Consider the following 24,427-nt stretch of genomic DNA (forward strand, 5'->3'; position numbering starts at 1 on the left):
TGCGCAGTTAAAAGTAAAATAAATCAACAAAAGAAGTTTAACATAAAGTCCCTCTTTTTATCTTTAGGCTAAGTTGCAAGCTTTCTTTTTGTATTAATATTTTTGTTGCCCATGCATGTGACTGGTGCTAAAACATACCACAATATGTGTAACCCCTTCCAAAGGTAAGAGTCCCGGGTTAACCTCTAAGATGTTTCTCACCATATATCTTAACTTCTGTTGATATACAACTATACTCCGTTCTGCAAGGCAGCAACTATTTTTATGGCACAGTTTATAAATTATAATACCCCAAAATGAATCTCTCTTAAGTAGTTTATAAATTCCTGAATGTTTCATTACTCAAGAGGCAGTTGTAAAGCAATAGCAATTATGGAAAGTGGTGTCTTACAGGATATTAGAGAGAATTATTGTCTTCCCAATCCGGATCCGAGCAGATTTCCCTATGACATTAAATGTCATAATCTAGAGCTACACTTATCTTCATGGGCTTATTGAGGGGGTCTCACTTCATTAGAGCAGCAAGCATGCAGAGTCTAAAGAGAAGAATATCATTCTTTCTTCATTAAATTAATTTCATTCCTTGTTAATTTTTTTCCTTTCTTTTTCTTAATAGCATTAGGCTACTTATTGAATGCAGTTGTAAATGAACCAGTCGTTTTGTAGCCTAAACAACGTGAAATGGAGCAGGGCATCCAAGAGGGAAACTCTTCATCTCTCAGCTCAGTCAGTTCAGGGACTCTGTCTCGGACCGGCTACACAGTTTTGGCCTTCATCATGGGCGTGCTGTCTGCAGGAGGCATCATCCTCAATGTCCTGGTGATCGTGGTAACCATGAAGCACAGGCAGCTGAGACAGCCACTCAGCTACGCCCTGGTCAACTTGGCCATATGTGACCTGGGGTGTGCATTGTTCGGAGGCATTCCCACCACCATCACCAGTGCGATGGGATACTTCAGCCTGGGACGCGTGGGCTGCGTCTTGGAGGGCTTTGCTGTTGCATTCTTCGGTAAGTCTCTACACTGACCACGAAAAAGAAAATTCAGTTTGAAAGTTGATTAATGTTGATTAATGTCTCTAGCAGTGGATAAACATTAGTAAAAAATTCCAATCCTATTTAGATAAAATCAAAATAAAACAAGCAAAATTGCGTACCTGGTCCAACAAGAGACAATTAATTACATTTCACATCTAATAATGTATTTATTTGGTGTAAATGTATAATTTATGTAAAGGTTTAAAAAGGTGAGAGGATGTTATAGCTGTCAACATATTAATGGTAAACTCAGCTTCTCATTCTTTTGGCTGAGCCGAATAAAATGATCCTGTGTTCTTGAAGGAATAGCAAGTCTGTGTACGATAGGAGTCATTTCTGTGGAACGGTACGTCGTTGTGAGCAATCCCATGGGTGCGGTCCTCTTCCAGACCAGGTACACTTTCAGTATTATTATTATTCATGGTATATATTAGAACCTTTATCTATGATGGTTTTCTGCCATCCTCAGACATGCCGTTGCCGGGGTGGTGTTCTCCTGGGTCTGGTCCTTTGTGTGGAACACTCCCCCTTTATTTGGATGGGGAAGTTTTGACCTTGAGGGGGTCAGAACTTCTTGTGCTCCGAATTGGTACAGCCGTGACGTTGGGATCATGTCCTACATTGTTATATACCTGCTGTTCTGCTTTGCTGTGCCTTTCACCATCATCACCGTGTCGTACTCTCGGCTTCTCTGGACCCTCCGCCAGGTGGGCACAGTCGCGAAAAGCTGCCCCCTGCTCATACATGCCTCCCTCTATCTGTAGGCCTGTATTTTGTGTCCCAGGTGACCAGGCTGCAGGTGGCTGAGGGTGGCAGCACAAATCGTGTGGAGGTGCAGGTGGCTCGTATGGTGGTGGTCATGGTGCTGGCCTTCCTCCTGACCTGGTTACCATACGCCGCCATGGCCCTCGCTGTTGTCATGGATTCTACTTTATACATCAACCCCATCATCGCCACCATCCCCGTGTACTTGGCTAAAAGCAGCACCGTCTACAACCCCATCATTTACATTTTCATGAACCGACAGGTAATTTCCACTTTTATTAACCCACAAAGTTGAAGGAAAGAAAGATCTGAGGAGTTCTGATTTGTTTGTTGGCAGTTCCGAGGATGTGCCATCAACACCGTCCTCTGTGGGCGGAGGGCCTGGATCACTGACCTGCAGACATCAGAGGGGGAGACCACAGTCGCTTCTACAAGCAAGAGCCAGAAGATCTCCCCTAAAGGATCTTTAAATTAATCAGGATCAGATTAACCATCGGGACAGGAAGGAAATATGTGATGACACATCAATATAGCGAGGTTTTCCGAAATTTAATGTGTTTATAAAATTTTAATGAACCATGTGTGCTGTAAACTTTCTCTGGTCATCGCTATCGACAGGAAAAGCCCTGTCATTATGGTATGGAACCACAACAGGTACGGTAATTAGATTGTAAAGCCTGTATACACTGGGAGCTAAATAATCTCCTTTCTTTTAGAGCCTTTTAATCAGTGTTTCCATTAACTAAGTAGCTTGAATATGATGTTGTGTAAATTATAATGAAACAGATAGAACCACTTAATTCTAATCAAACTTATGAATTAATAGTAGTTATTTACAATATACATGGAAAGTATGAAGTAAAGAAAACTATAGGTTTAGACAGAGTTGAAAGAAAAAGGCCATTGTGTTTGTATTTTATTCTTTTTTTATTGTTTTGATGTTTAACATGTCCGCTTTGCTTCTGAGGCTCTGCACTCGAACGCGGCAGACCTCTCGCACACACCTACATGTGACCTTTATGGCTTTCATTCATAAAAATCTAAATAATCAGTGTGTGATTTACTCCCCTTGCAACAGGACACGTCCCTCCAGCCGTTTGGATCCAGCACATGTAACAGGAAGCACAAACCTGTCGTCAGTTTCAGTCAAGTCTCACAATTTTGATCGTTCAGTCGCACTGCCCGCTCGCAAAGCAAAACAAAGAACAAAAGCCCACCCATAGAAACGTACTTTTAAATTCTCCAATGATTCTAGAAATATTGCTGTGATGCTGATTAAAGAAAACCAAAAAAATAATAAAAGCCAGAGTGTGAATAACTGTATCAAACCTGTACAGTTCTTATATACAACGTGAGGAACTCGTCTATGTACATGCTACATACTGCCACGCTCTGGAAACGAGTCTGTCCAGGGTGGGCTCAGGTGGGAGATCTCTGATTTTCAGGAAAGGATGAGGGAAGATGCAGAAGTGGCCATCTCATATACAAGCAGTATATGTTGGTGTGTCCACTGATGGGAGGGATGGTCCCGTTGTTTCTCACAGTAAGAACAACAGCAGGGAGCGGCAACAGCGTCTGACTGCGTCCAGTCCTTCATAACGTTTGTGTCCTGTTACATCCAAGTTGGACCTGTGCTCGGGTGAGAGCGCTCTGGTCCCACTTGTGGCAGATCCTTGCAGCGATCCCACCTGCTTCTTCATCTTCTCGAAGGTGTCGAGCGTGGCGCCGCTACGAGCTCATGAGGTGTTTGGGGAAAGAAAACTGCCAGGGCCGTGACTTAGGTCGTGCTGGAGCAGATGACGAGTAAAGATGCAGGAAGGGTGATCGGGAGGAGGACTGAGAGGTTACAACAGGTTGAATCAAGGGTTTCAGCTCACGTCCAATGCCCTACTGGGGAAACACCACACCCGCTGCACCTCACAGAGTTCACAAAATGACATTAGACACTAGTCCTGAGCTTAAGGAATGTGCAAGACGCTCCCCTCCAGCCAGTCACCCAACTGTCCCGGCGGGGAACCCATTAAAGACTGAGATCAACATCCTGAAATCATCATTGCTTCTGACAGGTAAGATCATATATACAAACTAGGGGGAAATAATGTAAACTAAATGCACGGAGAGTTGGGCGGGCCAGGGTTTGTCAAACGTTATACACGTGAGCTAAAAAGAGGTAACGATCAGGTGCAACAGAATATTTCAACATCAACACCTGCACACACCGCACGACAAATCAAGACAACTTCTGAGTCAAGGCAAGAGGAGGGGGTGTCTAAGACTAAGCAGGAGAGGATTTGTACACTGCACCTCCTTACAAGTCGTCCTTCTCATGTGGAACCGTACCATCGGGCATTCCGCTGCTGTTTACAGCAAGAGAAGGATGGAATTATCAACCTGGAAATTTTCTTTACTTTATTACAAGCCGTGAAGAGTCCAATTATGCTGCGGTGAGACTAAATACTGAGCTCTCCTCTGTCTTTTTGGTATGTTTAAATTGCTTCTTTCATGATTATGCTAACTAGAAGGTTCTTTACATCCTACTCTGCTTGAGTGACTGGTGAGGTAATGACAGCCACCCTGACCTCAGCTGGATGAATAAGGTGCTAAGTCTTTATCTCTGTAAACTCCATTGATCTACACACTCTTAAATTTCAAGTGATCCATCTGTGTGTATATGTGTGTCTGAGAGATATAGGAATATTTTATGTTTGTGTGTCATTTTAACAATTGTGGGATTAGGCTTCAAGGGTAGGCGAAGGGTCAACGATTTAAGTGCAAATATTTAGAATGATGCACGTTATGAACAAAATAGATTGAACAGCTCAGTCTCCATTATCTTCTTGGCTCGTGTCCTCCCTCCCTCCATTCCTCCTTCACTGTCCTTGTAGTACTTTGAAGACTGTACACCTGCTGAATGCTCCCCTTTTCTGGACACTAGCAGCAGCAGCAGGGAGCTTGTAGGATTTGTCTCATTTGAATTTCTGTCCATTTAAAGAGGTGAGCTGAGTCTTTGACTATGGTATTCATGAATTCTTCAGCCTGCGTGTGTGTGTGTGTGTGTGTTTGTGTTGGTGGGTGTGTGTGGTAGGACTTGTTTTCTTTCAGTGTCTGTGGCAGAGTCATTAAATGCATGTCTGGCAGGACAGATCCACGTCTCCCCGTCTTTACATCGGCGCCCCCGCCAGCTCTAAAACAATACGCTCTGCCTCCTGTTCTTCCCCTGGGCTAGAGAGAGAGAGAGAGAGAGTAGTTTTGAATTCTCAATTTGTGTTATTGCAAAAAAAATCAATTCGTTTTGCAAGTTCCAAATATTTTTACTTGATTTGTAGTTTTGTGCTTCGACCACTAGAGGGGAGTGTGTAGTTGTATTTCTTTAAATATATTTTGGACGTATGGATGGTTTGATCACAAAACAGCTTCACACTTCAACACTTCAAATCAACTCATAAAGCTTCTGCAAAATTATAATTTTAATCATATTGAAAGGGTCATACTGTGCAATGGGCCTTAAGGTTAGAAAACATATGCTAATTCGTAATGTTCTCAATGTTCTCAAAACAATATATTCTTGACATGTTTATATTGTTTAATATTTTCCCCGGTGACTTACACTACGAATAGCATAATTAGATTAAAAGTAGTTTGAGTTTATGTATTCATAATTAAAACATCTGCAGTCATGCTAGGGCGAAACTGGGCATGAGAACGCTGATGTATGTTTAAACAACCAGAAAATATTGGTCTGCTTAGTAAAGGCTGTTTATCTGCCATCATCAAAATGAACTTAGAATAATAAATAAATAAAGACTGTTTCATTCAGTGTGTCTTATTTACTTGGCCCTGAGCTTCTTTTTTTTTAATTGTTGAGCTATATAATTCAATAGCTTAAATGAGAAAGGTAAATCAACAATGTTCATTGGTTAAATGTGTACACAGAATTTAAAAAAACAACATAAAAACAGACACAAAGGCACCTGAACAAACACATTTGGCTAGTGCTGTTATTATCTATGCTGTTTCATTAACAGTGTTGACTTTAAACTAATTACTATATTCCACACTGCAGTAAAACAACCACTGCATACAAAAGCAACAGACATTTATAAAACCTGACCAGTAAAACCCAATAAACTAAATCCTCAGTCAAATGCAGCAAAAAATACAACTATATATGAATTAGGTGTTGCCTATTTCACCCCTGAAATAAACACTGGAAGTGGCTCACTATGAAAAAAACGGGGAATAGGTGAGTGAAAGGTGAGATGACACATGGAATATAAAGGCAGAACCAGCCCGAAGATGAAGAAGAAATAAGGAGGAGAAGAAAATCTTTAGAATGAAAGCATAGGGAGTATAAAAAGAAAACAACGAGTATTTAGGAGAGATATGAAACCAGGACATAAATGTACAAATGAGGAGAAGAAAAGAGGTCGTGTGAAGGTGGTTGATTAGAAGGCAGACAGAATGAAAGAGCGTATTTACCAGAACAGCAGAGGCCACTCAACCAGTGGAATTGTAGGAGAGATTGTGACTCTGAGCCCTGGGCTTGGCTCCATCTCCCTGGAAGTACTGCGAGGGTGCCGAGCCCAAGTTATGGGCCACAGCTTTTAGGGTTATGAGGGGGAGGGGGCAGGTGGCAGTGGGGCACACATGGGAAACAGGAAGGAGTAAAGAAAAGAGGAATATTTGCAGCAAAAGAGAGAGGGAAGGAGAGAAGAGACAGGTAATCGTGAGAAGTGGAAAAAGGTGCAGACGCGGCCCCGAGATGGGAAATCACAAACAATGTGAGGCTAACGTGAAGTTTGGAGTTTAACAGAACACAGTTGTGCTTATTTATTAAACTGTATTCACCTGATGTTTTAAAGAGCCCGTATTTTGAAACAGCTGGATTATGTGACCACACAGCAACACGCAGTAAACAGACAGAGAGAAGAGCAGCTCTCTATTTCCCCTGAGAAGCGATTGTTTCCCCCTCACTCCTTTTCCTTCTTTGGAGAACTTACCCGACTCTGGGAACATGGAGGACTTCTTCCCCGGATCTTTCTGGAGCTGGATGCCTTTTACGGAGAAGATGGATGCAGCTGAAGACGACAGAGGGCCGATGAGACAACATTTGCAGACTGAAAGGTCGACCTGCTGCAGCGTTTGTACTCACTGTCTGCCAGTGTTTGGACCTGATCCCCGAAGCTCCGAAAGTACGAGTGTCTGAGGGCGTCCTCGGCTGACACCCGCTTCTTGGCTTCAAACTGCAGACACGCAGATGTACAGAGAGATTAAGACGGCTGAGCTGTGCGTGTGTATACTGCTTGATTTTTTGGATCCTCTGAGGTGGCTATAAAATCAGCTAATTAGTAAATGGCACCATATTTTTCTAAGGGGCATTAGTGGTGCTGCTGCAGTGTGACTTAGTGCCTCTAAAGCCAAGTCACACTTTGGATTTAAATCTAAAACTGGAACAAAGGTCAGCAGCAGTGACATCATGTGCCAGTATCAAAATACTTACAAAAAACAATACTACATAAAAAAAAAAAAATCTCATAGGTTACCTGAAGGAGCATTGAAAGCAAGTCCAGACCATCGTTGTCTATCCTGTGTCCAAACCAAGAGAAGGGAGGGAAAAGGGAGCAAGATGGAAAAATAAGACTGTCAGATTGTGCTTGTTAATACAGGATTCTAAGAAGCATTTTTAAAATACGTGTTGGGGTGAGGAAGAGGAAATGCAAAGACGTGCCTGGGTGCGTGGCTGACAAGAGGCTCAGCTTGGTATTGAGGGAAATTGTAGGTTTTAAACTCCTCACTGGTGGTGATGCCGGGCCACGACTCTTCCGTGGGAGTACCTGCCGATCGCACATTTGCAAGTGAAATGACGTCCGCAGACGGAGCACGTTCAGGAACACGACCCCGGTGTGCTCATGCAAAATTATAATACACTGCAAAGTAGCAGAGCTGCAAACGAGGCATTAATCTACTGCGCCGCCTCACCCAGGATGCGGAATATGAGGTGAAGCTCGTCCTCCACAGTGGACCCAGGGAAAAGAGGCCTCCCGGTGATCATTTCATAAAAGATGCAGCCCACACCCCTGAACACAAACAGGGCGCTACGTGTAAGAAAGCACAAAGGGAAAAATGGCGCGCGGCTGCAGTGGGTTTGCCTTCACTCACCACATGTCGATGGATGTGAAGTACTCGGTGGAGCCCAGGAGCACGTCGGGGGGCCGGTACCATAAAGTCACCACTTCGTTGGAGTAGGTCTTTGTTGGGACAGACTTGGCTCTCGCCAAACCTCAATTTGAACAAAGCACAGAGACAGAGTCATTGACTTTGCTGTTTCATGTGGTTCCACATTTGAACTTCCCTCCGATTTAAATTCAGAATACATCATCTGTAAAAAGCATTGCAAACAGTACACCAGAGTCAAACTGAGACTACATTTGCAGTCAGGACTGAAATGTAAACTTAATTGATCTTTTGTCCTGCGTGTGGTGCTTCTGCCAGACGACTTGATTGAGTGCTGAATTACCAAAGTCTGCCAGTTTGAGCTCTCCTTTCTCATTGATGAGCAGGTTCTGGGGTTTGAGGTCTCGGTGCAGGACTTTTCTTCTGTGGCAGTACGCCAGACCCCGCAACAGCTGGAACAGGAATATCTGTTGAGCAGAGAACAGGAGATATTGTTAATATTTCTGTACATTTGCATGAGGTGAGTAACGTTCAGGCTGCCTGTGGTGTACATTTACATTAGAGATTCAAATCTGAATTTCCTGAAAGCTAGTTAAAAACTAGGGCTTACCTTGACATTGTGAACACTCATGATGTTTCCACAGTCATCCATGTACTGCTTCAAATCCTTTTCCTGGAAGAAAGAGACAAATTTTGGGCCTACCCGAGGCACCCTACATGTATCTATGCGTGTGGCGTTCAGACACTGACCAGGTACTCAAACACGAGCGTCAGGCACTTGTCGGTGTGGATGATGTCATGAAGAGTGACGATATTTGCGTGCTTCAGGTCCTTCAGCAGAGACACTACAAGAGAGAGGTTAGAGATGTCAATCAGGTGCCGACGCTGTGAGGGGAAATCAAACAGCTCTGGGAACTGTCGAGGATTCACAAACGTCCTGTCAACAGGATGAGGTGAGGACCCGCTGATCGGTTCTGTACCTTCTCTGATGGCCGTGCAGGGCGCGCCCTCCTCGTGCTCCAGCCGGATCTCTTTCAGAGCGACCAAGTTGTCGGTTAATTTGCTTCGGCCTTTAAAAACGGTGGCGTAAGTCCCCTGCAGAGGCATCACATTAATGAATCAATTGGTTTATAAAGGGAGGAGTGAATAACTCAGCAAATATGGTCTCACCTCTCCGAGTTTGTCCAATTTGATGTAGGTTTCAAGTTTCCCGAAGCCAATTTCAGACTGGAGGAGACAGAGAGAGGACGTGAGGGGAAGTATTGGATGCCGCTGTCAATGGCCATTAGCACCACCACCCTGTGCATTTATGTCAGCCACTGTCTGACTAAAGGCCATCCCAGGACCTCCGTGTTCATCTGCTGAAGCAAGTCCTCCAGGCGGCAGCTGTTGGTCCAGTTTTTAGCCATATTCCTGTTGACACTTGGCCCACAACTGCAGGGTTTTGAGTCAGTGGGCCCCGTCCTCCGTGAGGAGAACTCTCCCACAGAGGGAGGAAACCCCCACTGCCACATGTGGAAGAAGCTCAACACCATCGTGGCTAACAGCAATCTGCGCACGGCATCTGTCGGAAACGATTCTCATCGCGTCTACGCAAACAGGGCCAGCCATGAATGTGTCTAAAACGGCTGTGCTTTTCAAAGGAAGTGATGAAAGACCACTTCTTTGTAGGGTGATATGATATCAGATAAGAGGCAGTAAATAAAGGGGATTTTTCCATCTCCACTGTGGTGGGATTTCTTGAATTCTTTCCCAGCTTAGCGCCAATAAAATAAGTATTTAATTAGTATTTAAAATTAGTATTTAATTAATACACAGTCCAGAGCAGCCGGTAATGATTTGAATGGTCATACGTTTAGATCTTTTTAGATCATTTAAAATAGAAACCACCTAAATAACATGCAGCAGATAGAAAAAATAAAGTATAGAACAAAACAGTCACATGGGGTGGATCTTTGTGCTTCCACAGCGCCGGTGTGATGCCCTTGTCCTTTATGTATAATTTCATATGGATTCCATATTTACAGCTGAACACTCTACAGACATCCAGCAGATGTGTTTTCAATCAACTGTATGTGGAATGTGAATTAATCCTGAATTCAGTTAATAAGGGCTTATCTGCATAATGCATGTGGCCCCTGGGTCTGAAAAGTCATGAATTATAGATGGCTCTGGCTATGACAAGCTGTGATCCGCACAGGCCTGTCAGTGTTTATCCTTCGCCCAGTCACCTCCCTGCTCTTATTTGTCCATTTATCTCTGAGGGTGGTTTTACCAGTTTTATCTGGGTTCTCTCTGAAACAAGCCATCTCTTCATCTGATAGTGTCATGACTGCCAGGACAGCGGCACGAATGTGTTCCTGCGAGGGGGGAGGGGGGGGTCTCCTGTGACCAAGTTAGCTGATGAAGCATGTGATCTGTTTAAAGGGACGCCTAAAAGCCAACATCAGAATGAGCTTGAACAGAGAATTAAATGCGAGACAAAAGCACAACTTGACCTTTAAACAGAATATTGTGGATTCTGCATTGAACACTGCATTTTTAAAAATAAAGCAATAATATTTAAATTCTAGTGGGAAAAACATTGTTGAGTGGTGAAACGTATAAATTACACAGGTTGACCATGAGTTTATGAATGCATGTGTCGAGGAGAGAATATCTCTAATGAGATACACAGCCCATATTCCTGTGTAAGCACTTCCTCCGCACACACAAACGCACAGTTCCCATCTTAGTGTTTGTGACAGCGGCTGTCAGGAGCCGTCGCTAAGCTGCGCGCCACTTTTGGCATGAGAGTCAATCCGAACGAAGCAGGATAACAAATTTAGAAGAGAAATGTGTCCACTGCAGGGAATAAATCTGCAATGTCTCGCATTGTTTTATGCCCCAAAACAAGTGAAGCCCCATCCCCATGGAGCCTCTCCTGTCATCCACCTTGGCTTTGTGTGTGTGTGTGTGTGTGTGCTTTTTCAGTGGCAATGGGTTCATGTCATTCCCCTCAACGCTTCAGTGCGCTTACTCAGCAGAACTAGGTCAGACCACATTTTAGCAACAAAAATTAAAGCAACATAAACCCACACCAATGTGGCTCATGCGAGCAGGTACTTTGTAGCCAACAGCAGAGGAAATAAGTGTGAGGTCTATTTTCTTTTTACCCCTGATTTCCGATGTTTATTGTGATGAGATTACATTTCTCCCTTCTCCTTGTGCAGGCTGTGAGAAGGCCTGATGAGGAGAGGATGGGCGGAGTGGAACTGACATCTCTCTGCTAAGAAAAGACAGAGCGGGTGGGAGGAGGTGGGAGGAAAGAGGAGCCCTTCCATTAAGATGATGTATCCAGTGCTCATGGCTTCAATCAATCAAGTGATAAACATCCCTGCCCTGTACCACCTTCTCTTGTAGACCAGCTGAGAGCAACAAAGTTTGACCCAATGCAGAGGAAACCAACGCTACTGGTCACCAGAGTAACGAGCCCACCCAGTGATGATGCAGCGATAACGCTAAAAAACAGCATCTCTAATGTTATCGCCACAGAAGGGCGACGGCTTCTGGATTCATGTGAATAAATGTCTGCATCTCAGCCAGGAGAGGAAAGCGATCCACGTGAGCTTCGCTTACATTACACTGGGAAGCGATTCAAAGATCAAGATACTTCACTGAGCATCTGTTACAGGACACCCGAAACGGCCTTCTTAGTTACCGTAACAGAAGACATAACAGTCTCGCAGTAGTATATGAGGCATACACTCTGGTTTTTGGAAATGGTCACGCAACATCCATCGACATTTTTAGATGCTGAGCTGGAATGAAACATACAGTATGTTAAAAAATGAAAGATAAGACTAGTCATTTAGAAAAAGGGAACGGCCCTATTCAGTGTCAATTAGGTTCTTCTAACAACACTCTGCAGCCTCAGCAAGGGCACAGGAGATATAATAAATCCTTTCCTTTCTAGCAACTCAATCTGGGCTTTGAGTTTCATCCCTGAAAGCGCTCTTTTCCTGCACTTGGCGCCTTTAAAATTCTCCTGTCATCTTCCCCTGCATCCACTCTTCTTTGGCTCGGTTCAAGGTGTCCTGGTGTTATCCGCGCCAGGGGAGGAGCTTGGGCCAGAACAGCCCAATGCTGCTGCTGAATTATTGATCCGTCTATTGCGCGGCGTGCATACAACAACCACTAACGACACGCTGCAACGGCACACGGGCGGACTGAATCAAGTCTGTCAGGAAACGTCGGCCGCTCCTTTAGTTTGTGCAGACAGACGATCCCCTTTCGTCTCATCTACACGTCTTGTGGACCTCCCGCCTCCTCTGCAAAGCTCTGCGTGATTGTTTTCCTTTGATCTGTGCAAGGCTGCTGCACAATAGCTGCATCATTAAATCACTTCAAGCAGGGAGCTGATGCGGGGCGCTGACCCTGTTCGATCATTTCAGAAACACTCTTGATGGAGGGCAACTTCCACAGTATTTACCAAAGTATATTTTCCTGTAAGTGTTGTTCAAAACAAACAAACTTTACTGTATAAAGAGAAACTTGGACAACAAATAAGCAAAGGAGTGGTGTTAATAAAGCGTGACCACAATACAAAAACAGCTGACGCTGCATTACTAGCAAGTATAAAGGGACATGCTGCATATTCATGAATATGTGGCTACTTCCAACCATCATCCTTTTTTCTATCCATCAACCCCTCCACCACATTCAAACCCCACCATAAAAATCTTGGCCTGGATGCATAATTCAGCATTAATTGATCATATATCCCCCTACTGAGCCATTGTTGGCTGTACAACGTATGCCCATGTGTGTTTAAAAAGACTCTTGTCTGCATATGTGTGTATGTGAGTGTGTGTGTGTGTGTGAGAGAGAGAGAGAGAGAGAGATAGAGAGAGATGATGTAATGTTCTAACAGCACACAAAGGAGTTTGAAAGTTCAGATTACTTTTCTTCCCAAACAAAGCAGCACAATCCCAGCTGTACTCACCAAAGTCTGCACAGAACGCAGCCATAAGTAGCTGACAAAATAAATGAGTGCCAGCTGCTTCGCACAAATGTGAACCGGCACAAATATGCACAGACACAATAATTACTGACCAGTGAAGCTCGCCGTAGCCTGCGGCTCATGGGCTTGTCAAAGGGCGGACTGTTCATGGCAAACTTCTCCAAGTAGCCCTCCGGTAGCCTGATATCAGCTGGGAGAGACAAGCGTTTGTTTATGTCCTGCAACACAGAGAGAGAAAGAGGAGAAGAGTCATCACTGAGAAGAAATTAGCTGTTGTGCGTTTGTGTGATCACCACTTAACGCTCACTAACGCGCTGCTCACTGAATCATCCATTAATAATCATCAATCGCCAGGTCTTTTTACATAAAGTTGTGTTGGTTCTGGAGCCCAGTGAACAGGAATACAGCCTGAACAGGCCACCGGTGGCACGACAAACGTGGTTCACTCACACTTGGACGGGAGGTGGGGGAAAGCCTCTAATCAGGCTAATGTGCATGCTTTCGGAAACAGGAGCACTCGGAGAAAAGCCACACAGACACGAGTAAAAGTTTCAAATTACACATGAAAAAACCCAGAACCCCTCAAAGTCCTCCAATCTAGCAAGGTATTAAAATTGGACACGCTGTGTGCATGCGTGAATCTGTCAACTATCCTCACTTAACAGAACATGAATTCTCATGAATTCTTCTCTAAAACTCTAAAAGTCTTTCTTTTCTCCAGACTTTCAAATTCAGGTGACTGTGGACGAATGAATGATGGGAATGACATGGCATCCTAAAGGAAAAGCTCTGGTTTGAGTGGGTTTTCTGGTTTTCTATACTGTGAACATGCCTGGTGTCTTCATCTTCCATCCCTCTGCCTTCATCTGACATCTTTTTGACAGGTTTGCTCGACTGCTAGAAGAATCTGGAGGATTTTGTCTCTCTGGTCTTGCCATGTCACACATGCACGAGTCCCTTTCACAGCCGTCGCTTTAACAAAATATCTGTGCAGTTGCCTTTCCCATGATACATCTCTTCTTCGTGTAAGGTGCCAATCACACATTGTTTCCATGGCAGCAGTGGCTGTCTGGTCCGGTCCCAGCAGCCCCAAACAGAATAAGTCTTCTGTCTAAATGTGTGAAATGATTTGTGTGTTTACATGTGGCCATTATTAGCACAGCAGAAGAGGTGCGTGTGTGCGCGTGCACGGGAAGATGAAAGGAAGAGGGATTTCACGCCTGCGATGGTTTAACCGAAGCCTGGTGGCACACTTACCACCATTCAGCAGGATTACACACAAGCTCTCAACCTAAGGATAGTTATACACGACACGTAGAGCTCGCCCTGCACACCGCATACACACGACCTATTAAAAATAAGCCAAAGATGCACGCTGTAACCTGACCTACAGATGCTGCAGGGAACCTTCATGGACAGCACTACAGCACACACATAGGCTATATCGTCTTTTAGGAAAAACACATCCTACAAGTGCACATTTCTCCTGACAGAGGAATTTCCTACATGTCAGAACTAAAAAAAAACAACTCCTGATCACAGCAGCAACAGTGGAAAGCATCTACATTCATTCAGTGGAAAACCACCGCCACACACACACACACACACACACACACACACACACACACACACACAAAGAAGCACATGTCACGTCTTCATACTCACAAAGCAGAATAGCTCTAGTAACTCCCTCATTGTCCTCCTTAAACGTGCCTTTCTAAGCAATCACACATGCCTGTTCCCCGATACATGTCTCTGACCTGCCACATGACTGCACACACACTCTGACAGAGAGAGGGAAAGAGAGAGAGAGAGAGAGAGAGAGAGATGCACAGAGGTAGAGTTCCATCCACATGCTCACAGGAAGGAAAAAAAAACAGGCAGAGGAGGAGGAGCAGGAACAAGATGGGGGGGAGAGGCTGGATCAGTAGAGAGAGGAATGGACAGATTCCTGGGGGGGTAAGGCAGATGGGGGGAAGGGGTGAACGGAGGGATGGCTGCTGTGAGGAAACACTGTTTTACTTGTTTTTTGCCTCCCTCTCAACATCGTGTTGTCTTCCTCCTCTCTCCCTCTGCCACCCTCTTCTCTCTTCCTCTTCCTTTGTCCCACCAGTAATTATTCCTTCTTCCATAATTGCCATCTCAAACCAGCTTTTCCCCTCTTCCTTTCTCTCTCGCTGTGGTAAAAATGAACCCCTTGCACTCACTGTTTACAGCCTGTGTCCAGAGGCATTTCCTGTAATAGCGCTGCACTCATCACTCTGAAACTCTCTCAAACTGATGGGCAGACACACACACACACACACACAGAGTGATATGATGGAGATGTGCAACTTTACCTGTGCAAAGGCATTCCCACTGTATATGGGACATATTTGATTGTTTTATCATGAGATTTGTCATTTGCATCTTTTTGTGTATATAAAACAATAGAAATAGTGGCAGTGGCATTTCTGCTTCAGAATTTTTGTCATTAGCAGCCATAACACAGTCCAGAAATTCATCACTAATAAAACAAAAACCTGCCAGTACGTGTGAGTTGGTTAATTCCATGGTTAGGTTTTAAGAGATTTCTCTGTATCATCGCTGCTGGCAAACGAAGGTCTGAATGTTCTCATGCAAGCTGTGAGGTCTGTCCCTGCTTCTTCATACCTCATTAGAGATGCGGCGATGGTGGTTGTTCCTCATGCGGACCCTGACTGGACTCTGGACTTCATCAGAGGACGTCCCAGACGCATGGTCACTTTCCCCGTCTGAGCCCATTTTCACATTTTCGTGGACGATGCCTGGAAGACACAGACGCAGGACCTCATTCTGGGAAGTTTCCCTCTTTTATTCAACTCAGGCATCCTTGATGACCTTTTGTGTTGGTGTTTTCGACAGAAGCGCCACTGAACCCGCAGCGTACCCATCAGATGGCAGAATTTATAATGTCAGTCTTAGATTAGATTCCAAGGTCGGGTACCAAATGCCACACTATGGATTTGACCACTAGCCATGCAGTGATGTGAGTGTGTATTAATTTAAAAAAATAAAAAATCGAGGGTAAGATAAGGAGATGAGTGATCGATATAAGCCCCCCGCCCTCATTTCTTTGCCTGCCAGCCCTCACTACTCCATTTCCCCAGACTGATTTGATGTGGACCAGACGTGACCACCTCTTCCAATGGAGTGTGTGTTAATGTATGTTTGTATTGGGGGACTTGTTTTCTCCCTTTAGTGTGTGGTATAGTCTGATAAGTTACAACTCTGGGCCATGTGTGTGTCTCTGTTTACGTGTATGTGTGTGCATGTCTGATATAAAATAAGGGCTGACAGGAACATTTTACCTCACCATTGTACAGGCTGTTTACATCTCAAACAGGCTGCACAGGTGCAGGCAGATGACGGGGAGTTTGAGGAGGATCATTACAGTAACGACATGAAACCAAAAGAAAAATTAGCCTTCCGAGTGACTCGACACATTACGCATGAACTGCAGCGACTCCCAGCTCAACGGGATGTGCTATTTATTATGTCTGTCATCAGGCAACAGCAACCTCACACTGATGCTGGGCGTCAGCTGGTGTTAGTGTTAGAAAAAGAAGCACTAAAGATTTTCCTTCAACATAGTAAAAGGCAATGTTTTGTGAATCGAGCATATTTCTGTGCGTTTAGTGCCACAGATTAGATCGCAGCTGCTTCTGTCTTCATTTGTCCATTACCATAGTCTGTTGATAGAGGCAGCATATGCTCATTAGCAAAACAATCCATCTGGGTAAATGCTTAGAGCACCTTTTTTGTGCTAAATCATGCCTGATGTGCCACCCGTGGTCTTAAAAAGACAAAGATGCAAATGATGCTAAGTGAGGTAGGAATACTGAGTAGCTAATGTGGAAAACAACCCTCAAAGCCCTGATGGTGAAATATTAAAATGTGCGTTCCAGCACACCATGCCAGTCCAGGATATCTATGTACTGCCAAAAAAACACACAGCACACTAACTGTCCTGCTAGTACAGCATGTCATGTGGCTTTCTGCCGTGCTCTTCTTGTGTGGTCGCACGTGTGTATTTGTGTAAACAGTCAAACAAATGCAGGTAGATCAAAACAAGACTCTCCTGGAAGGAAAATTCCACTGCCAATTACTGAAGCGGCACAGCGCTCTGCTGGCACATCCTCTATGCACGTTTGCCTCTCAAACACCAGCATCCCAAACATCTATGCACTTCTAAAAGACAGAGGGCATTGCTTTCTGCCCTCCTGCAACTACTTTCTGCTCCATTTTCAAGAGCAGACCAAGAGCAGGCAGTAAACGCCATGAGCCACCACGTCCTCCCCGTGTGGAGTCAGCCTGGCCTAGTTAGGGCTGACGACTTGGTGCTTGCACATCTGAAGGGGTGAGCGTGGGCTGCTATAAGGGATCACCCGCTGCGGTTTGAACTCCACTTAGTAGGAAAAATGTTGGCAGTGCATCAAAAAATTAATGAAACATCACTGGACAGCGCAAAGAAGTAAAACACGGGTTTTCCAGAGACCTTCAAAGAGAGTAATGGAAACAAGTTGCAATCATGTCCAATTAACTACAGACAGCTAAGTTCTTTTTTAAGAGTCCATTGATTGAAATAGTGATGGCGCATTCTTGTGCAACCAAACAAAAGAGGTAAATGTTTAGCAAGGTTAAAGAAGCTACGGGACACTCATTAAGAACATGGAGGGATTCCTCAAGACACCAGACACAATGCCCGGGGTCAGAGCCATTCCACTGTATCTCTAATTTTCAAATCAGGGGCATTAATAAAACATCAGCTGCAAATGAATATATTTGAGGTCTTCAAAGTTGTAATCTCAGCAACTTCAGAGAGAAAGCTACTCAGCAGATGTCTGTGCTAATGAAGCCTCAGGCCAAGCTCCAGGTTTCAACAATGTGAAACTGGTTTGCAACAGACAACAATGGGCCAAGGCTCGATTGGTATAAGCACGTCTTCTTAGCAATGCTAGATGAACTATTTTCAAAAGGCAATAAAACTTCTTTATTATCCTGGAATGGAGCAGCCAGGTGCAGATGTGTGGCGAGGACGGCGGTGATGGAACTCACCAATGCGGTTTCCGGGAGCGCGGCACGAGTCGAGCATTCGAAGCATGCGGAAAGGTGACAGCCTCAGTGGGGTGTCCCTCTCCCCCATTCTTATCCCCTCTCCCACTCTAGCCTCCACCGTCCTCGGGTCTCCGGCACCGGCAGCCCGAGAGGTGCACCCCTGCAGGTTGCCCGACAGATCCATTGGGGCTTCGGTTTGCGTCGTTGACGGTGAATTTTAAAAATCAATCAAATGTACATGTCACAGAGCGATGACAAATCACTTTGGTCCAGTCAGCAACTTCGGGTTTGGCCGAAGCCCCAGGAGGTGAAGCAAAACAACCCAAGAAGGAATCAATCTTCGGGCTGTTTCGATACCTCCAGGAGAGCTCCACGGAGAACTGCTCCAACTGCACAGGCTCACTAATCACAATGCAACAACTCCCTGAGCAACTACTCCACTTCAACACACTCCCTCCCTCTCTCTCTCTCTCCCTCCCTCTCTTCCTGTAGACACTCCCTCTCTCCACCTCTGCCTTTTCTGTATTTTTCTTATCTGAGATCACAATCTGCTTGCTCACTAAGCAAGGTCAAATGACACAGATACAATCCAAAAGCCATTATAAGCTAACCTCTAACAGGTGTTCTGTTTACATCCAGCACACAGGCACATGCACGGACCCAAACTTACATCCCCACCTAAGGAGAACAAGCTGCGGTTCTGACGCCTGACTTCGGTCCCTCAGCTCTTTCCGAAAAATGCTGGTTTTCACTCAAGGTCCAGTCTCCTCCTCTCCTGTTCTAGTCTTTTCCCGATCTCTCTCCTTGCTGATCATCCCTCTATCCGTGATGTTGCGCCACACTCCTCCCGTCCACTCCCTCTCTCGACTGCTTCGCTCTTGCCTCTAGCGCCCCTATCAGTGCATCCAGTCCTCCCTCCTTTCACCTTGCCACTATATTCCTCCTCTCTCACATACTCAGCCGGTCTCTGGGTGGGTCCAGAGATGGTCACACATTAATAGTACAGAGTACCTCTGTCATATCTTAATTACTGATTTCTCATTGACCGAATTTTCTGTTTGTTGAATTGTCTAGTGAACCTCTTTCTTGCACTCGCTACCCTCCTTCCCTTTAGCATGCTCTCTACCATTTCGCCCCTTATCTCTGCCCAGCACAGAAATTGACACCCTGGAGCTTAGAAGCGAATGTGCTTTTGCCTTTCTACCTACTATCTACTCCCTGCACCTCTCATACATCCCCTCCAGCCTCCTCTTTTTATTTTTTTCCCTTCAGTCCTTCCCCACAGACCCAAATCCCACATCAGACACATTTTCCTCCTCTACCTGCCAGGACTACAATATGAGCTGATAGAGAGTAGATTAGTGCAATTGTAGTGAAAACGGTATAATAATGTTAAGATTTTTCAGACCCTTATTTAAACTTTTGTCCCCCTCCTCTGGCAGTGACAGTAATTACAGAAATCACATTGAAGTGATTATGGAACCATAAGCTTTGACATACTTCCATCTGCTGCAGCCTGCAGCCGATGACTGCAGCCCGTTCTCTTGTTCTAGGATTTCTCTGCTATTCTGGAAAAAAAATGTTCTCAGCACACAGCAGCCAACCCTAATTTATCTGACATACAGAGAAAAGCAACACGTAGGTGTAGGTGCATCCTCAAGAAAAAATAAATGTTTTTTTTTAAAATCATCTGAAAAATGACAATTGAGTTAATAGGGAAAATAATCCTATATACCTGATGTTTTCAACAAACTGTCAGAATTAATATGCATCGAATGCCATCTTTATCAGTAATGCTGTCAAAGATTAACACCTGGCGGAGGTGTTTTATTGTGTCTGTCTGACAGCTGTGAGACGAGTCCTCACCTCACCCTTCAAATCAATAATGCGGTCAACTTGCTGGCCGGAACGTACACAATTCATGTTCATGCAAAAACCACTGTCACATCCTGATAAGAAAATCATCCACAATGATGCATGACACATTGTTTACTTTATCCAGGACCCATGATTAGCTAACATCAACACCAAGAGCTCCACTATGGTACATTGTGTTTTTAGTCCTCTCGGTGAAGGTCCTAATTTAGCTTTTGCTCTTATATTTGTTATTATAGCGATCAAAAGCTAATATTTTCAGCATTCTAGGCAATTTCTAAGTCCTACACCTTTGCTTGACTTGACTGGCTCCACTACGTTTCCAATACATAACTCTGGCGAGTATATTATACATTAACTGACATGCTAGAGGATGGCTGCTGCACCCTTGAGCTTCAAAAGTCAAGGACGGAGGCTTGTCAATCAGCCCTGCACCCATCTTTACTGTCTCTTTGTATTCACAAGTGCACACTGTGCTGCACACATCACTGTTCTGCCGTCCTCTGCAGCCACGTCCGCATCCCCTCCATGATGCGTTCACTGGCACGTATTCTTGCCTCCTCGGTTCCAGTCAGCCTGACTACACTGCGCTAGAATTGTCATGTTTCGCCGTAATTACAGAAGTATGCCACCAGATTCATGGAGGACAGGGTATAAAAAATTCAAAGTGCATGTGGCATCCCCGAGGAACCACGCACCACCAGAAACAGTCACAAAGCTGGAGGCAGGGTGTTGTAATTCCCTCTAAACCTTTTATCTCCATCTAAAGAATCTTATTAAGCCAATTAAATCAATTACTGGGACCTGAGTGTCTACTGTCAGCTACTGACTCCACATGCGCTGCTCCCCAATGTCTTACCCATCCCCTTCATTTCCTGTATCACTGACGTTATTTAGCAACATCTTTGCCTCTAGCATATAGTACAACAGCCAGACAACCAATTAAGACCAAAAAACGAACCCTTACAACTACATAACAGGATTCTGCTGCATTTGTCTTATTAAATTCAGTCTGGAAGCGGCTCAGGACGGTGCGAGCAAATGGAAGTTCATGAGTGTGGGGGTGTGAAGGAGAAGGCTATGCTGATTAATGTGGTGTTAATGCAATACATTGGTACAGGCAAAGTGCAGGGGGGGATGAGGCCAGCAGGAAAAGCTTCCCATCCTTTATCTCCTGGTTTTATCTTGGTGTTAAATATAGTATCCTGTGGTACTGTATATCAAAAACTGGGCTGATGCAGAGATGGGGTGGGAGAGAAGAGAAGAATGAGACGAGACGTCTGTGACAGCGTCAGAAAATAGCGGGTCGCAAATGGTTTCAGGAGAGGAGGCAGCCCTCAGCAGGGTCCTGTTTCTCACTTCAGTAGACAGGAGGGGAAGATTAATCCTCTATGGTGTAACTAGAGATCTTCACAAGCTCACCAGTGAAAAAAAGAAAAAGGTAAAGAGCTCCTCTTTTCTGACTGTAGTGGTGGGAGTGGATGTGCACCCAACTAGCAACACATGGATTACACACGTGTACTTAGATAAGGGTTAAATATCATGACCCAACACCTACACATGTGCAAATGTGCACGCAGCAAAGCAGGTGACGGGAGGAAAGGAGGATAGGAGGAGGAAAAAGAATGTCTTTATATGAGGCTGCGGTGGATTGATAGAGCGAGTTAGCGCCAGTAAAGGGTGAGCAAGGTCTTTAGCGTACCAGAACGGCAGGATTGCATCATCATGTCATCTTATTAGAGGCTGCGACGTGCACGGACTGCAGAGTGGCACAGAATGAATCAGCAAGAAAGACCCACAGAAATGCAGCACATCTAAACATTCTGAAGTAAAACTTATCCATGCTGTAAGTACAGAACACAGCTTATATTAATTTAAAGAGCTCCCCTTTGAATTTCAAGGACTAAAGATGTTCTGCAATATCATTCAATTGTAACAGTATATGGAAAAGGATTAAAGCAGTTACCTACAGCTGACTACTGCAGAGCTGATCTGATACTACCTGAGCCCGACACCAGATCAATCATCAATCGCTCAGGTGTATTTGTTGTTGCTTCTGTTCCCGTGAACCACTTTTACTGTATCTGTTAATAGGACAGATTGCATGACATCATCTCACGAGGATGCCACAGTCCCTTGTCAAAATTTTAATAAAGGCATTATTTTTTCTGTAATAAACTCTGGTTTGTTCATGAGTTCTGCATGACTGCAAACAATTGTGAGTCATCTTTATTCCGCCACATAGCACTTGTTCCTCTACAGAGATCATAAAGGGATTCAACGTGTATTCTCATTCCATTTCCAGCTCTAAAGGATCTCAGCATACTGTCAGATACTGATACTCGCTCACCTGTCAGCCAGGGCTGAATGGATGCGAGGATTGTGGTTGATCCACGGTTCACTCGACCGAGGACTCGCGGGATGCAAGTCACAAAGCTAATACGACTCCTGCCGGCACTGGAGTCTGAACACTGCCCTACCTCTCTGTGCATTTGCTAAGCTCATTTCAATCCGAAACCCATTTTCAACAAAATCCTCCATCTCCCTCCACCATGGTCTTTCTCTTGCACACTCCATTCGCTATTCCTGATATAAACCATTCTGCCTCAGCGGGAAATGAGATTATTAGGGTCCATATGGAGACAGAGTACATGTTCCATTACATAGTAGAGCCAGAAAGAAGATGGAACTGGCTGTGTGAGCATGTGGGGGGGTTGCGTGAATGTGCATGCGGTTGTCTCTGTGTGTTGGATTAAGGTCATTAGAGCTTTAGACAGGCAGATTAATAATAAATAGCCTGAACTTCGGTCAGTATATATGATTTTTCTCACTTGCTGAAAGAATATATAAACAATATCCACTGAGGTTATACCCATATCGGTGTGCGCGAAACACAGAAATTGCATATGAACCAACAATCATTGAACATGCACTGGCAGAAAGGACATGTGATGCGCTGCAGAAAGACACTCGCGTAAAACTAAAAGTATCCGGATTTTAAAAAAATCCCTCTGCATGGAAACGTGCTGCATATATTCACATGCAATTCACAAAACCTTCATTACTCAATCACAAATGTACAGGAAATGAGTACAGTGTGTGTATCTGTACCCAGAGATCCAGTCCTGTGCAGACTCAGGTAGGCTCTGTCTCTTTCGAGCCCCCCGCCTGGCTCTCTGCGCAGGGCGGTGCGGCCCAGATGACCAGCATATTGTCGTAGGAAGGAGGGAGCGCTGTGTGAAGCGGGAGGGTGCATGGCACGCTCCATCACGGGCTCTGAGACGCACGGTGTTGGACAGGCGGCGAGGAGGAAAAAATAAAGGGAGAAAAGAAGAAAGTGCAAGAAAGGGTGAGGAGAAAACCCTCAGAAGACAAGCTCAAGGAAGCAGAAACAGGAGAAGATCACAGTGAGGAGACAGGGAACAAATACAAGAAAACTTGAAATCTTAGGCGGGCTTGATATGATACCAGAGAGGTAGCAGGGCAGATCAAAGAACAGTGCAGTGATGTGATAGAAATGGTGTTAATGCACAAAAATGTTGCATTATGAGGCCGTCAGCATGCAAAGCGGACAATGAGTTAAAAAAATTAAAATGTTACACAAAGAGCAAACAGGCAGAGGGAAATAGAGATGGTTGGAATCAATATTTAAGGAGCTGGATGTGGAAGATTTGAATTGTTTTGTGACATTTGTGAAGCAAAATGTGTCACGCTTCCATCTGACATACAGGTATCATCACCTTTCTTTCATACAGGCATCTGTCTTTTAAATAACCCAATTTCTTACATAATGCAGTGCTTCTCTACAGTCACAGTAAAATGGAGATCTTATCTGGGGGTAAAGAAGCAAGGGTTGAAGGAGTGGTTAAAGTTTAATGCACCTTTCCTCATCCTTTTTATCAGTTCCTCCATCCTGCTGCATCTTTCTTCTCCAGTTCCTGAATCTCTGGCACAGTTATTTAAAACTAAAAAGCAAGATTAAAATAGGAGGATGAGGACAATCAGGGATAATAATTTACATCATTTGGGTCTGATCCAGCCTGGGAACTGATGACAACAGCTAGGAAAACTTTTCTTAGAGCTTTCTGAGAGTCTTATCCTCTTATTCTGGGATGCTCTAAATCAAAGGTATCCTCCCAAAAAGAGAAATATACACAGATGCGCAGGAGGCGCATTATGGTCCTGCGGTACTGAAAGGTGGCCAGCAGGGGGCACACACACACACACCAAAGTGACATTTTTATGTTGATCAAGAGTAAACAGATATGTGACAATGAATGCATGTGAATTCACGACAGTGGTTTCTGAATTAAAGTACATTATGTGCTTTCAGACCTCATGGCTAAATGAAATACAGTAAAGTGAATAGAGAGGGTGGTGATTAAATGAAGGTGATGACTATTAAGCTTTTTTGAAACTTTGTATGAAGCTGTCTTGCTTCCCTTTCAGGAGGTTTCTTTTCTGCTTTTTGTTATGCTGCTGTTATATCATTAATGCAA

General features: G+C 44.4%; 2 protein-coding genes across 10 annotated transcripts in view; one reads left to right on the forward strand and one right to left on the reverse strand.

Moving 5' to 3' along the window:
• On the forward strand, nt 1-2,852 carry parapinopsina (parapinopsin a). The gene is made up of 5 exons (XM_057041532.1): nt 1-1,009; nt 1,340-1,430; nt 1,506-1,743; nt 1,821-2,063; nt 2,139-2,852. Exons 1-5 carry the CDS (start codon nt 682-684, stop codon nt 2,274-2,276), a joined length of 1,038 nt encoding a protein of 345 aa, XP_056897512.1. The 5' UTR covers nt 1-681; the 3' UTR covers nt 2,277-2,852.
• LOC130530394 (cyclin-dependent kinase 17-like) overlaps nt 2,705-24,427 on the reverse strand; it is a 26,607-nt gene continuing 4,884 nt past the window's right edge. For 2 of the 9 annotated variants that reach the window (XM_057041520.1, XM_057041519.1), the window contains 16 exons: nt 23,040-23,204; nt 15,630-15,763; nt 13,070-13,195; nt 9,146-9,202; nt 8,956-9,070; nt 8,726-8,820; nt 8,586-8,648; nt 8,319-8,442; nt 7,961-8,081; nt 7,781-7,878; nt 7,530-7,635; nt 7,345-7,387; nt 6,954-7,044; nt 6,802-6,879; nt 6,281-6,402; nt 2,705-5,023 (listed from right to left, as the gene is read on the reverse strand). In XM_057041520.1, the coding sequence (XP_056897500.1) occupies nt 6,299-6,402; nt 6,802-6,879; nt 6,954-7,044; nt 7,345-7,387; nt 7,530-7,635; nt 7,781-7,878; nt 7,961-8,081; nt 8,319-8,442; nt 8,586-8,648; nt 8,726-8,820; nt 8,956-9,070; nt 9,146-9,202; nt 13,070-13,195; nt 15,630-15,763; nt 23,040-23,204 (1,520 nt within the window). In that variant the 3' untranslated portion in view covers nt 2,705-5,023; nt 6,281-6,298. Of the gene's footprint in view, nt 5,024-6,280; nt 6,403-6,801; nt 6,880-6,953; nt 7,045-7,344; nt 7,388-7,529; nt 7,636-7,780; nt 7,879-7,960; nt 8,082-8,318; nt 8,443-8,585; nt 8,649-8,725; nt 8,821-8,955; nt 9,071-9,145; nt 9,203-13,069; nt 13,196-14,642; nt 14,785-15,629; nt 15,764-18,053; nt 18,500-18,723; nt 22,908-23,039; nt 23,205-24,427 lie in introns of those variants that run through there. The other 7 variants (XM_057041525.1, XM_057041524.1, XM_057041527.1 and 4 more) reach the window with 6 other exon arrangements.

Source organism: Takifugu flavidus, chromosome 8 (assembly GCF_003711565.1).
Source record: "Takifugu flavidus isolate HTHZ2018 chromosome 8, ASM371156v2, whole genome shotgun sequence".
NCBI classification, from domain to species: Eukaryota; Metazoa; Chordata; class Actinopteri; order Tetraodontiformes; family Tetraodontidae; genus Takifugu; species Takifugu flavidus.

Coding starts and splice junctions, on each gene's coding strand:
- parapinopsina (XM_057041532.1), top strand. CDS start 682: ATGGAGCAGGGCATCCAAGAGGGAAACTCTTCATCTCTCAGCTCAGTC. Junction 1,010..1,339: donor CTTTGCTGTTGCATTCTTCG/GTAAGTCTCTAC, acceptor GTGTTCTTGAAG/GAATAGCAAGTCTGTGTACG. Junction 1,744..1,820: donor TTCTCTGGACCCTCCGCCAG/GTGGGCACAGTC, acceptor TTTGTGTCCCAG/GTGACCAGGCTGCAGGTGGC.